Below are 14,347 nucleotides of genomic sequence, written 5' to 3'. Positions count from 1 at the left end.
AAAATAATACATAAAAGAAAGCTCAACTGGCAAATGGCAAGGCCCAGGGGACCTTAGGTTACATATCTAAATAGGTCAGATGATAGTATTAATGGTTTAAAATATTGGTATCCTGCCTTTACCATATGTGTTTATATATATATATATATAAACACATATGCACATACATACATATATATATATATATATATATATATATATATATATAAATTAGAGACTCTTTACTAGGTTTTTAGAAAAGTCATTTCATCTGACCTAGGGAATTGGAAAGGTGTTTACTGATTCATACATAGCAGAGGAAATATCACAAGAGGTTAGTTAAGGGAAGAATCAGAGACTGACTCAGAATTTATTTGCATTGGATTTGAAAATTTTGTATAGATTGTCCTACAAGGCCTATGATATACCTGAAAGAAAACCTCCATATTTTGAACTTGAGGGCATGAACTAGATGAACTCTGAGTTCACTTATAGCATTACAAAGTTGCTGACACTTAATGTATAATTAATTAATAAATATAATAAAATCAATAATTATTGATTAAAATGCTATGATTCTTTTATTTTAGTTTGGAAGCTGTATCCTGGGGGGAGGGGGAGGGAAGAGTATAATGAGTTGTGGAAAGAATATGAAAAGTATCTCCACTACAAAGTGAGCCCTCAATTATCTACACTAATTATAGAAGCACAAGGACTTAGTTTTACCATAAATACAAGTAACCCCAAGACAATTTCCCTTTAACTATGGCATATATTATAGGCATCTTTTGTTTTTTAGAAATGTAATTTTTAAAACATTTATTTTATTTATTTATTTTATTTTCTCAATCTTTATTCTCCTTGACTTCTCTGAAGCATTTAACACCATTGGTCTTCTCCTTGATACTTTCTTCTTTCTAGATTCTTAAGGTAGAGACTATCTTCTGCCTCTCTTTGTATACTTAGGACTTAAACAGTCTCTAGAATATAATAGGCATTTAATATATGCTTAATGATCGAGTAATTAACTCCACTCAAAAGGCTGTACTGCAGCTAGGTGGCTCAATGGATAGAGCCCTCAGCCTGGAATATAGAATGTGTAAAACATCTATTTTAAAGCAAATTTGATTGTAAAATAAGATAAAGTAGATTCTATTTTCCTATTTGCTTTCATTTTAAAATATGAAGTAGAAAAATCTCCCATAAAGAAGTTAAAATGACAGCAAGACCTAGAGACTATATGAAATTCATGGTACAGGTTATACATTTCCTGCACTTTTTCTGGTTTGGGGATATCTTCTTGTTATTTACCTTCCTTACTCCTTTCTTTTTCGTAAGTCATTTCTTCCTGTCTAGGTATATATACCTGGCTTCAAACTTCTAATTCCTTTAACTTAACTCCTCTCATTGTCCTTAAATGAATTCTTCAAAGAGTTGGGATCCAACATTTCTGCCATGGATGCCACATTTTAGCATATTACTACATTTTTATAGAGTCCTTAAGTCAGAGGTTTCTATTTCTACAAAAGAATGTACACGCCATTTATTAGTATTCTATAACACAAGTTTACTAAAAATGATGCGTATTAAGGTTCTGAGATTTCTTTTCCCATCTTCTCATAGGAGTATAAAAATCACTGAATAGAATACTGGGCACTAAGATAAAGAGAAATAAAATCACTTGCATATGTTTTCATGGCTAGTGAGTGAAGTTGCCAAAGCCCAAATTCAAGCCTTCTAACTTCAAGGATAATGTGCTTTCTTTCCTTTTTTTTCCTTACCCTAGTGCTCTTTCCAATAAACTATACTACCTCTCAAAATTTGACTTATGATTCTATTTGTCATTCAGGTGGAAAGACAGGACAGAGAGAAAAATTCAGTTCTATAATTTCATAAATTTAAGTAACTCCTTGGTGTGGAACTTCTCACCATCATTGCAAATGAACAACTTTCCTTAAGTTGTACTTTTAGAGAGTGGCCTAGGAACACTCATAAGCTATCTTCCTAGAGTCCCCTGTATGTGTATATATGTGTCTATGTCTATATATGTATGTATATGTGTGTGTCTATGTTTATATGTGTATATTTATGCATGTATAAAAAGCAGGACTTGAACCCAGGTCTTCCTTACCTTATTCCTTTTTCATAAGTCATTTCTTCCTGGATATTTAAAGAGTTGAGAGAATAATTCAAAGAATTAAGCCTTAAAATAGTTTTTAAAAAAAGAAAGAGCTGGAGTTTTTTCAGTATGAAATGATCTAGGCTAGTTACCTATTGTGTCCATCTTCATCAAACAATTGCCAAGCTGTCTAGCACTATCTTGGTCCCTGGTTGGAAATAACTGGGCAGAAAAAAATGGATACTGAAGCCTGGGAACCTATAATTAATGATTAAATCTTTTTTTTTGTATTCTTTCCCAAGGAGAACTTTATCCTGATCCCTGCAAGCTAGATAACTGACAGTGGAAGTGGAAGTTGACTTGGGAGTCAGTAGAGAAGACTAGTTGAAGGAAGTTATGCTCTCAGTCCTGGTGATTTCAACAGAATCAAAGTGGAGATCATGTTTGTGCTCCTGGTCTAGATGACTTTAATATCCTTGTAGAATTGTTCATGTATATACGTCTCTGTATACATGGTATTAAATTGATCTCACCCAATAAGCCCCTAGAGAACAAGGAGTGATTTTGGTTTTGATTTCATAATCTCATAACTTCACACAGTGTTTTGCACTTATAATAAAAGTTTATTGGGTTAGAAAATAGTGACAGAGTATAAGATAACCAGAAGGCAATAAATAGTGTATTTCTAAAGCTACACTATCAAATGCATAATTCAAAGATCAAAGTTTCTGAAGTTAAGCCTTTCTCATATCTCCATGGATATTCCTAGACTCTCCCAGTGATACAGTTGGCTAGAATTTCAATGGCTGCCTATAAATTCATTAGATTAGCCTTTCCTTCTTTCCAGGCAAACTCACACCCTTACCTTTATCATAAAAAAAAAAATCCTTAGTAATGACTATGAATAGAAAATTGGACCCTGTTTCTCTTCTTTCCTATGGTCTTAGAGCCCCAGTCAAATCTCTTTTCTCCAGATTGCTAGCTTCTAGAAATTCAAGCTTAATTCTCCCTTATTTTACTAATGCAGGAATTACCTAATGGTAAAATTGTCATGAGAAGCAACATATTATAGGGAGAGCTAGCCTTAGGGTTAGGAAGACCTGGTTCAAATTTTGTCTCTGGATCTGTATTATTGTCTCAATAATACTCAGGGTGTGTGTATCTATAATTTGCAGAAATGTGGTAGTACCGTACCATACTATACCTTACCATAGTATACTAAGCAATACCATTAAAACTGGCTGAGAGAATTTCTTCCTAACAGTTTCCTATGCACAGCAAATCACAAATTCAAATAACTGTAAATGAGTACAGTGTCAATGTGCATGAGAATTTCCTTGTCTTCAGAGTAGAGGAGAATGGAGCTTGTCTAATTATACTTTTTTTTTCTTAAATATTGGATTTCCCCATTTTACCCAGGTTGAAAGTGCAGGAGTCACTCCTAAGTACAAGTCCAATACTGAATGGCAAAAGATCTTTGATCTGCTCCATTTTTAGATCTGGGTTAATCCCTTCTTGAGGAACTGGTGGTCCCCTACTTTCATATTGAAGTTGGACTTACTCTTGAATACCAATCAGCTTAACCCATACCCTGTGCAGTTCAAAACTCTCAAGTTCAAGAGATCCACCGAGGTCAGCATCTTCAATGGCAGGGATTTCTGGTGTGCCTTACTATGCCCTCCCATCAGAGTGTTTTCTATGAAACGAATACTTTAATAAAAGTAAGATGATCAAGTTACTGTGTCTAAGGAGTTTTCATCATCATGAAACCAATGGCCACACACTATAAAAGGTTGACCACCATCCTCAACTCTTAAATTTGCCTTTTAATGTCCTTGTAGAAATGATTATCTTATCCTTGACATTAGCCTTCCAGTTATGAGTTGGATTATCCTTCTTTCTTACCTGACAATTAGCATAATCACTAAAGCTATAGCAAGGGAAAAAGCAGAAGGATCAAATCACAGTTGAGCTTGAAAAGTTCAAATAGAATTACCTATATTTTGGTTTGGCTAATACTTGCCTATTGGGATCATCACTAACTCTAATTAAAGAATCCATTCAATTGGCCTACTTTTTTCATGTTATCTATTCCCTTAAATCATAGCTATGTAGCCCTGCCCAGTATAAATTAGCAAGAAGCCTTTAAATATGGTATTTCCTCAATTGTTGTACACGTTCACTTCATTTTTCACTCTTTGGGTTGCTTAGACTAAGTCTAAACCCACCAGATGTTATTTTCCTTGAGAAATATCCATTGTAAGAATTGCTGAAAGTCTTATTCTTGGGCAAGTAGGTAAAAATATGCTTTCACTCATTAGCCTAGAAGGTACTGCTAAATATAAAAAGGAGGAGATTGTAATTTAACTTTGACAACCATGGATATTTCATACAAGCTGTTGTGTGTTGGAGACACACTACCAATAACCCCTTATGGATGATTTTGACCCTAAGAATGTGTCCAAGAGAATGCAGGCTCATTGAGGGCAAATCCTTAATATTTAGCATAAAGCCTTGCAATATGAGGCAACTAGGTGATGGGATATATAGGGTGCTGGACCTGGAGTCAGGTATATCTGAGTTCAAATCCAAACCCAAACCCTTCCTAGTTGTATGACCCTGGCCAAGTCACTTATTCTATTTCCCTCAACTTCCTCAACTATAAAAATGAAGATAATAACAGCATCAGAATCCAAGGGTTGTTGTGAGGATCAAATGAAATAATTTTTGTAAAGAACCTAGCACTCTACCTACCATATAACAGGTGCTATATAAATGTCTATCCTCTTCTTCCCTCTCTCCCTTGTGCATGGTAGCCCTTTAGTAGTTGCTTGTTGAAAGGAATTAGGAATAGCATGAACAAGGAATGATTCAGCTAGACCTGAAATGGGTGGGAGCAAAAAAGAAAGCAACTGCTGAATCCATCAACTACCCCCACTCTTGTCCCCAAACTACTTAAATAATCTCATTCAAAGCAGTGCATTAAATGGAATGAGGAGTGAGGAACATTTCAGATTTACTTTTTAACTGATGCTCTTAAGACAGCTAAGCTTCAAGGAAAGGATTCCTTTTCTAATTTCTAGTTTCTCTAACTGATATACTATTCAAATGATTCTATTTCTCTTACTAAGCTGTTATATGATGATTGTGAGCCAGATGTCTCCTTCATCCCCAAGCTTTTCACCCTCTACTTCTGCTACTTTATGAAAAAATGGATGGGGAAATTAGCTTTGGTTGCCCTAGTAATTCTAGCAGTGGTCCTTGGACAATGGGAAAAGAAGGATCTTAAAAAGAAGACAGCCCATGGAGGATGGGAAATGGAATAATGTGCACCAGGAATTTCAGTTCGGTGATTTTCTTTAGTTTCCCCATCCCTTTGAAGATCTCTTCTCCCTGCCTCTTTCTCTATCCTGCCAGGATCTATTAGTTTATTTATGAAGAACTTCCTTTTTGAGTTGGCTCCTCCGGTCCAGTTTGCTCATGACCTGGGTGATGTCCACCGTATTGGCTGCTTCTCTAGCTTTGGCCTCTTCCTCCAGCTGTCGAAGGATGACAGGGCTTGGGCTGGACCGGAGATGACGCCGCCTGAATGGGAGACTGCTGCTGAAAATGAAAGACAATGAGAGAGACAGGATACAGAAATCATTAGAATGATGCATGGTAGAAAACACACTGATTGCCCAGTAAAGATATAATGAGAGAAAAAAAATGGATTTATTCTGCTCATCCTTCCAGGGCTTCCATTCCAATCATAGCTCCTTTGTTTACCACCCAGAACAACCACCCTACTTCTGCTTCAGGCTCTCAAGTCTCACCTAAACCGTTTCAATAGACTCTTAACTGATCTCCCTACAACCAGTCATCAATCCCTTCTACAAACTATCCTTTACACAGCTCCGCAAGCAATATTCCTTCAGTACAGGTCTGACTATGACACTCCCTCCTCAAGAAGCTTCAGGACCCCCCATCACCTGTAGGATAACATACAAACTCCCCCATTAGGCATTTAAAACCCTTCAGTCTGATTTTGGTCTGTCTCTCCATGGCAATGATATGTTACCCATGCTACTAGTCAAATTGGCCAACTTGCTGTTTCCTATACATAACATTCTCTTTCTTTCCTTCTTTTTTTCTTCCTCTCCTCTCCTCTGTCTCTCTCTTTCTCTGTCTCTCTGTCTCTCTGTCTCTGTCTCTCTCTCTCTCTCTCTCTCTCTCTCTCTCTCTCTCTCTCTCTCTTTCACTTCCACTCTCCTTCTTTCCCTCTCTCTCTCTGTCTCCCTCTCCTCAAATTTGTGTCATGGTACCCCTGGCTTGGTTCAAGACTTGGTTCAAGTATCACCTCCTTCAAGAGACTTTTCTTGATTCTCCCCACTATCATTTTCCCTCATCAAATCACTATGAACTTATATATTTCTTGTATTTACTTAGCTATGACATTTGTCATATTGTTAATATAGATATGACATTTGTTTATTAGAATATAATCTCCTTGAGGGCAAGGGCTGTCTCAGTTCTTAATGTGCTCCTACAAAACTTATCACAGTGTCTGATATTTAATAAGCAATAAATGATCTTTGTTGAGCAACCAGTTTTCTTGGAAAACTAAAACAGAGAAAAAGGACTAGACTGGAAACTAGGGATTAAGGTTTCAGCTCCAGTTCTAATTTTATTTTTGGTCAAATCATTTACCTTCTCAATTTTTTTACCTATAAAATCATAATTATATCTCTACTATCTATTTGCAGGGATGTTGTGAGTAAATCTCTATGTAAGCCCTACACCTATATAAATATCACCCATTATTGGAAGGTAGATTACAAATGTGGATGCTTTGGGTTAGATTTTAGGAAGAACTCTTCACTGAAGCCATTTGCCTAGCTTTTTGTATAGCAATCTTTTTTGAAACAGAATAGTTATGGGCTCCATTTTTCTAGTGATCTTTTTTAAAAAAAAGTTGTAGAGAGGTACTAAATGGAGTCCTGACAATGTGATAATCTCAGTATCAGTTCAATCAGCTAAGAGACTTTGTTTGGGCTATACCTTGCCCTCTTAGAACCTCATGTTATATGGCACCCTGTGCTGAAGAAGCCAGGCTACTCTGCTTTACATAATAAACAGCACAAGCGAACTTAAATAAAGTCCATCTGGGGGTAGACCCAGTGGATAGAGCACTGACTCTGGAGTCAGGAGGACCTGAGTTCAAATTTGACCTCAGTTACTTAATACTTACTAACTGTGAGATCTTGGGCAAATCACTTAACCCCATTGCCCCACAAAAAAATGAAAACAATGTGACCTGGGCTTCCCATCTAGAATCTCCAGGTTATTACCACTATGATTAAGGACTCTAGTCCCAAATAAGAACCATAACTAGGAATTTTTGCTCCTGGAATGAACAATACATGTATAGAAGCCCACACATACATAAAAAGTTCCCTCATCTGGAAAGTAAGGAAAATGTCTTCTTGTGGTAGGGGAGAGAAAAGCTGGGCTACTGGCTTAGGGTATCTACTAAAGAAGCTGTCTCAAAACTGGATGTGCCAATAGGGGGAACAAACTCACCTTGGTGCACTGAAGCATTGTAAATGCTATTAGAGTCCTTGCATTATGATGCTCCCTAATTTGGCACCCTTGGGAAAAGCCCTGGTCATCCCACTGCATCTTGTGAAGCCTAATTACTTGGCAAAAATCAAGGAATGGCAGCTAGATCTCTGATGAGGGACTATAGCCAAGCACCCTAGGGAAAAAAATGTTCTGTTCTGATTAAATGACCCCCTTGTACTACAGGCAGGGACAAAACTTGAGAGGAAGCAGGGGCTGGGGAATGAACTGATGCTTTGGGAAGAGTTGGAGCTCCCTGTCAAATGCAACAAGTAGTAATGTCCATCATGTTCTATGCAAGATGCGCTATTAATATACCCCAATAGTTGCCCTCCTGAAAAAATGGTGGATGTGTCTCTTTTTCAACTTTCTCCTCTTCAACCCATTCTTTCTTCCTCCTTCCCTCTTTCTCTCTTTTTTCTTCCCTCCTTCCTCACACTTTCCAATGGCACTTTCTCAGAACCACTCTTTCACTCCCATAAAACCTTATTTATCTGCGGACTTATTGTGACTCCCAGTAGGATGTAAATTCCTTGAGGACAAGGCCTGTTTCAGTTGTCTCTGTGCATCTCCCTTGCCTTGCACAGGGCTTGGTAAAGTGTAAACAAATAATAAGTGTTTGTGGAATTGGATTGTGGTCCAACAGGGATTTGGAGGTACCTCCCTGAGTCTTAGTACTTCCTCCTTAATTCTTCCCACCAATCTAATACACCCTACAAATGGTCCCAGAGTCAATTTTCTTCCCTAAAGATCCCAACCACTCTGTCACACGGGCACCACGTCACAAAGAGATCTGAAGATACTAGCCCCTTTCCTTCTACTTTATTGGCAGGGTGTGTAAAACTATCAAGGTCCTTTCTTGTTGCCCAAAGAAGAGGATTTCCTGTCCTTTGGATGCTCCTTGCCCTAAGAAAGAACAATGTAGAAGGAACACAAAGACTTCTCCCTCTTTTTATTACAGGTCCATTATCTTTAACAATGAAATCAAGTTTGTTTTTGTTTTGTTTTTGAGCCTCCTTTGAAGTATGACTCTGATCTCTTTTCCTCCCTCTTTTGGATTGCCTAAAGATGCATTCTAGTGAAGGGGTTGCTATGAAATGAACCCACTACCTATAAATGCAAATGTATTTGCCAATTTTCAAGGAATTGGGTTGGCAGGTGTAGGAGAGTTGGTGGCTGTTCCAAAGACCTGCATCTACTTTAAGTAATTCAGCAACTACTTAAAATATTAATAAAGTTCTTATTTCTTATAGTCCCAATTCCAAAGAGTTCAAAACACTCTCCCATACTTTAACTAAAGAAAAACTAAAGAACTAATTTAAAGACACTAAAGAACACTGAAAAGTAAAGACATTGATTCCTAAGCTAGCCAATTGTTAGAAGTAAGTGGGAATATCAAATTAAATCCAATGAGATACTATTGTTCTTGCTATGAAAATTGAGTCAAAATATAACCAAATTCTTCTGAAATAGTATCAGGGAAAAAAATTTACTGAAAGTGATTACTCAGGAAAATATTGATGTAACAATGAGTTATAAAGTAGTGATCTCCTGGAAATATGTAAATATCTCAATGCTATATCATTTGGTGGAAAGATTCTCCCTTTTCTTCGTTTGTGCCTTTGTACTACAAAAAGTGGGCTTACAACCACCAGTTAGAACAATTCCACTTGCCTTCTCTTGGATGTCTCCCGAGGTTCAATAGCTTTGGCCAGCATTTCCTTGTAAATTGGAGACTTTAAGTATCGAGCATAAGAATCCTGGTAGGAGAAAAAAGAAAAAAGAATAGTTATGAGAGAGAATGAACCAAATTTCACGCTATTGTAAGACAGAAAAGATAAAACCTACAGATTTATTCTCTTCCACATTTGATGTATAAATCTACATACTGCAATCCAGGTAGCAGTCCTCCCACAAAGAGATTTTGTCACAGGACTACAGATAAGTCTTCTCTATACAATGCATCCTCTAGAAGTGAAATTGCTAGAAATGAGTCCTGAACAAAGTCTTCTAAGCCCTTATTTTTCAGGCTCAGGTTATGTGAGAAAAATGAGAAACTCCTGAAAAAGAACCAGTCACCAAGTTCCATTTTCCAAAATGTTTCTCAGAGCTTCAGGGAAGGTTCAGACCACTGAAGCTTAGTGGTCAGGGTTTGAGACTTTGTAATAAAAAAATTTTTAAATATTATAGGATCATACATATCTTCAAATTCATGATTTTATGAGATCCTATGAATTAAGAGGAAAGATACATCAGAAGCAACCTAGAGAGAATTAAAACTCTATCTCTCTCTCTCTCTCTCTCTCTCTCTCTCTCTCTCTCTCTCTCTGTCTCTGTCTCTCTACTTGTCTTTCTCTCTCAGTCTGTCTCTCAGCATAGAAAGGCTAGGTGATTTGACCAAGGTTATGTAAATAATAAGTAGCAAAATTAGGATTTGAACCCAAGGCCTGTAACTTCAGATCCAATATTGTATTGCCTTTGCAATATAGATCAAATGTCATTATAGGGGCAGCTGGGTGGTGCAGTGGTTAGAGCACCAGCCCTGGAGTCAGGAGGACCGGAATTCAAATTCCACCTCAGACACTTAATAATTACTTAGAGCTGTGTGACCTTAGGCAAGTCACCTAACCCCATTGCCTTGCCAAAAAAGATGTCATTTTAACAAATTCCAAAGTCCAAGTTCACATGATTTATGGGTTGTTGCAAGATAAACAAAAAATGTTTGCAAAGTCACACAGGAAATAAGTATTAGAGACCAGTTCAAATCCCACTTCTAGTGCTTATTATCTTTGTGACTCAGTAAATCTCTTAACCACTCTTGAGTCTCAGTTTCTTTATATGTAAAATTAGATGGTCTCTGAAGTCGATAGGTGTTATAATTATCCTATTTTATAGATAAGGAAACTGAGGTGGACAGAGGTTAAGTGATTTCCCTAGGGTCATACAGCTAATAAGTGGTTTGAGGCAGGATTCAAACTCAAGTATTCCTGACTCCAAGTCCACTACTCTATCTTCTGAGTCACCACATTGTCTATTGAAAAGGACCTAAAAAAAAGAAAAGAGAAGAGAAGAAAGAAAAGGAAAAAGACTTCAACCAGGATATAACCATTAGAAAAAGGGGTGAAGGTAGGAAAGTGATAATAGATGTCAGGGAAAAGTGGACCATCAGATTATTCTAGATAATTAGATGCTAAACTCAGTCCATTCTATACTACTGAAAGAGCATAAGTGTTGTCAGTGCACTAAATTTCAATGCACTGGAGGCAAAGCTTTGGTTTTTCATCCTCTGACCATAATGGCACTTGCTCACATGAGATTTGCCTTAGGAAAAGAGTTGAAAGTGTCTCCATTCTTTGTGAATCCATAATTGTAAGCTGAACTGATTCAGGTTACTAATATTTCACTTTAGCTGAAAACTTGTGTAAAAATAAAATTTTTAAAAAACCAAATTATTTAGTACTCTAGGGATAGCTACTATTTAAAGAAATCCTGAAGTAATTTTTTTTGAAAGGTGAATATAGTCAAATTTTATTGAGGTTTTTAATAAGATAGGAGAGAGAATGCCCGGTCTCTAGTGAAAACTTGATCAAATGTTTAAAAGGAATTAAATTTTATTACTGTAGCAAGAGGTTGGATTGGAGCATGTACTGAGATGAATTTACAGAGATGAATTTACAGGGCACATTCCATGAAGTATGCATGGAATTGAGCCTGTACCTGGGCCATTTCTTGTGAGATGCACCCCTTTCCCAGCACTGAATGACTTGGCACTTGGAAATTATTCAGTAATCCTTCATTAGTTTCATGGTCTCCAAATGGATATTGGGGAGTGAGGAAGGCATGTACACCGAAATGGAAAAAAGTATAAACTCACAAGACTTTAAGAGAAATGGCTTTGTCCCTCTTCTCTTTCTCTCTGTCTCTGTCTGTCTCTGTCTCTGTCTCTGTCTCTGTCTCTGTCTCTGTCTCTCTCTCTCTCTCTCTCTCTCTCTGTCTCTGTGTGTGTGTGTATATATGTGTCTCTGTCTCTGTGTCTGTGTGTGTGTGTGTCTCTCTGTGTCTCTGTCTCTGTCTCTGTCTCTGTCTCTGTCTCTCTCTCTCTCTCTCTCTCTCTCTCTCTCTTTCCATTCAGTTGAGATTTTTTTTTTCTCTTTTCCCCATTCCTACAGCAATGGTAAATGCTTGCATATGTCAGTGAGCATATAGACTGATCTGGTCTAAACAACCCTGAGACTGGACTTTAAACAAAGTCTCTGATTGCCTCTCCTGAGATGAATATTTCTAGCCTTGATGGTAATCTCATAGGTTCAAGAGGTCAGAAGCTCCTAAATCCAGGTGCTGATTATACAAGCAATATATACTTTTTGGAGAAGATAACCAATGAGAGGATAAGTCTTTCACTTGACCAAAAGGACCTTCAGTGGATTACATGGGCATGGAAGATGCCAAGTCAAAATGAAATGCTTACTTAGCAATTTCTTAGTGTTTCATGCTATAACTATCAATTTCCTGTGGAGAATATAAAACACAATGTGTTATTATATCATGTTTTAAGTGTTTGTCAATGTGTTTGTTAGGTTTTTGTATTTTAGACTTTTTTTGTTAATAGAGGAAATTAATTTCTGTGTTTTAACTGATCAATTTCATATATTAAGTTCTTTTCCAGAAAAGACTCAATCCTTTTAGGGGAGATCCTAGGTCCAAATCATGTTCTATATAAGTAATTTACAGCAGGGATCCAGAGTGTAGCTGTAAAGATCAACAAAGTCTGATGCCTTCTTTTAGGGGATACCCTCCAGACTGAATTCAGTTCATGTAAGTCTAAAGCTAGACCCCACCTTAATGGACAGACCATTAATGGACAGACCAATCTGACCCCTAAGTCATGAGTTTTACATTATCTTCAAGCAAAATATATGTCATCAGACTAAATATAAATAGCGCAAACAAGCAAAATGATATGTGTGAATTTTTGCCTATTAAACCCAATTACTTTAATTGTGTAAAACAGTGATGAATTTTTAGAAATTTAAGCTTTTAATTTAAAAGAATTCATCATTGAAATGGAAAATTAAATGCATATGGAAGGAATTAATTTCTTGAATTCTTGATTTGAAGATGCTAACGATTTTATATCAAGTTCCTCTTATTTATAACATCATGAAAATTCATAGGAAAAGAAATTCCCAGCTTTATTCACAAAAAGACAGAAAATCTGATGTAGTAGAAAAAGTAGTAGGATTAGAATATTAAAAATAGGATCAAGGTCCAACTCCATGAATCCCTTCTCAGAATAAAGTCTGGTGTCAGTACTCATAAGTGAAGAAACTGTTAAATCTGAGTTGAAGGCTAATGAAAATAAGATAAAAAATTTTTGCCCCTTCCTGAAATAGATTCACAGATCCCTTGGAAGTCCAACAATCCCAGGTTAGGAGCCCTTGGACAAAATGATCTCTAAAGTCAAAGATAACAGAATAAGAGATTAAAAGGACCCTCAGGGGTTTGCAGTGGAGGAAAACTGAATTAAATCCCTTCCATTTGTAAAATTATTCTATACATATTTCTATTTAGAAGTTCTTTCTCTGGGAGCAGCTAGGTGGTACAGTGGGTAGAACACTGTCCCTGGAGTCAGGAGTACCTGAGTTCAAATCTGGTCTCGGACACTTAATAAGCTTGTGTGGCCTTGGGCAAGCCACTTAACCCCATTGCCTTACAAAAAACCTAAAAAAAAAAAGTTCTTTCTCTGGGTAAAAAATACCTATGTTCTTTATAGCTAATTTGGGTATTTATAATAGTCAAAATATCTTATTACCTCAAATTCATTCTTAAAACAGTACCAATTTTCCAAGGCTGGTATGAGGAAAACAGTTCATAAAATGCTTTAGAAATTACATAATTTATCAAGATCAAATAAATGATCAAAAGTATAAACTGAGTGTGGATGGTCCAAATTAGTGAAATTTATTTGGCTTGCTCAAATTTATATATTTTATAAGTTCCTCCTTTCATATATATATATATATATATATATATATATATATATATATATAGCATTTTCTCAAAGGAAGGTACACCAATAAAGTAGGGTTTGGGTTTTGTTTCCTTTTGGTTGATATAATATTCAACCTTTTAATTTTACATCACAGTCATTTTTGTAGAGATCACCATTACTGCTTTAAATTGTTTCCCACTCATGTAGAAAATCTGGGACATTGGTGGAGCTGTGAACTGATCCAACCTTTCTGGAGAGCAATTTGGAATTATGCCCAAAGGGCAATAAAAATGTCCATATCCTTTGATCCAGCAATACCACTACTGGGTCTATATTCTGAAGAGATCATGAAAAAGGCTAAAAACATCACTTGTACAAAAATATTCATACCAGCTCTGTTTGTGGTGGCAAAGAATTGGAAATCCAACAAATATCCATCAATTACAAATTGTGGTATATGTATGTTATGCAATGCTATTGTCCTATTAGAAACCAGGAGGGATAGGAATTCAGAGAAACCTGGAAAGACTTGTGTGAACTAATGCTGAGCAAGATGAGCAGTAACAGAAAAACATTGTACACCATAACATGGGGTTGATGATCAGTCAACCTTGATGGACATGCTCATTTCATCAGTGCAATAATCAGAGACAATT

The 14,347-nt window shown here is 36.6% G+C and overlaps 1 protein-coding gene across 3 annotated transcripts in view; it reads right to left on the bottom strand.

Annotated features, from left to right (window-relative positions):
* Positions 1–1,236: 1,236 nt before the first annotated feature.
* The window catches only part of RGS9 (regulator of G protein signaling 9), a 100,634-nt gene continuing 87,523 nt past the window's right edge, over positions 1,237–14,347 (bottom strand). For 2 of the 3 annotated variants that reach the window (XM_074224731.1, XM_074224729.1), the window contains 2 exons: positions 9,374–9,459; positions 1,237–5,701 (listed from right to left, as the gene is read on the bottom strand). In XM_074224731.1, coding sequence (XP_074080832.1) covers positions 5,527–5,701; positions 9,374–9,459 — 261 coding nt within the window. In that variant the 3' untranslated portion in view covers positions 1,237–5,526. The remainder of the gene's footprint in view (positions 5,702–9,373; positions 9,460–14,347) is intronic. The other variant, XM_074224730.1, reaches the window with a different exon arrangement.

The sequence above is a fragment of the Macrotis lagotis genome, chromosome 2 (genome assembly GCF_037893015.1).
Source record: "Macrotis lagotis isolate mMagLag1 chromosome 2, bilby.v1.9.chrom.fasta, whole genome shotgun sequence".
Taxonomy (NCBI): Eukaryota; Metazoa; Chordata; class Mammalia; order Peramelemorphia; family Peramelidae; genus Macrotis; species Macrotis lagotis.
The sequence above is the reverse complement of the archived record's forward strand: the minus strand, read 5'-3'. Positions and strand labels throughout refer to the sequence as shown.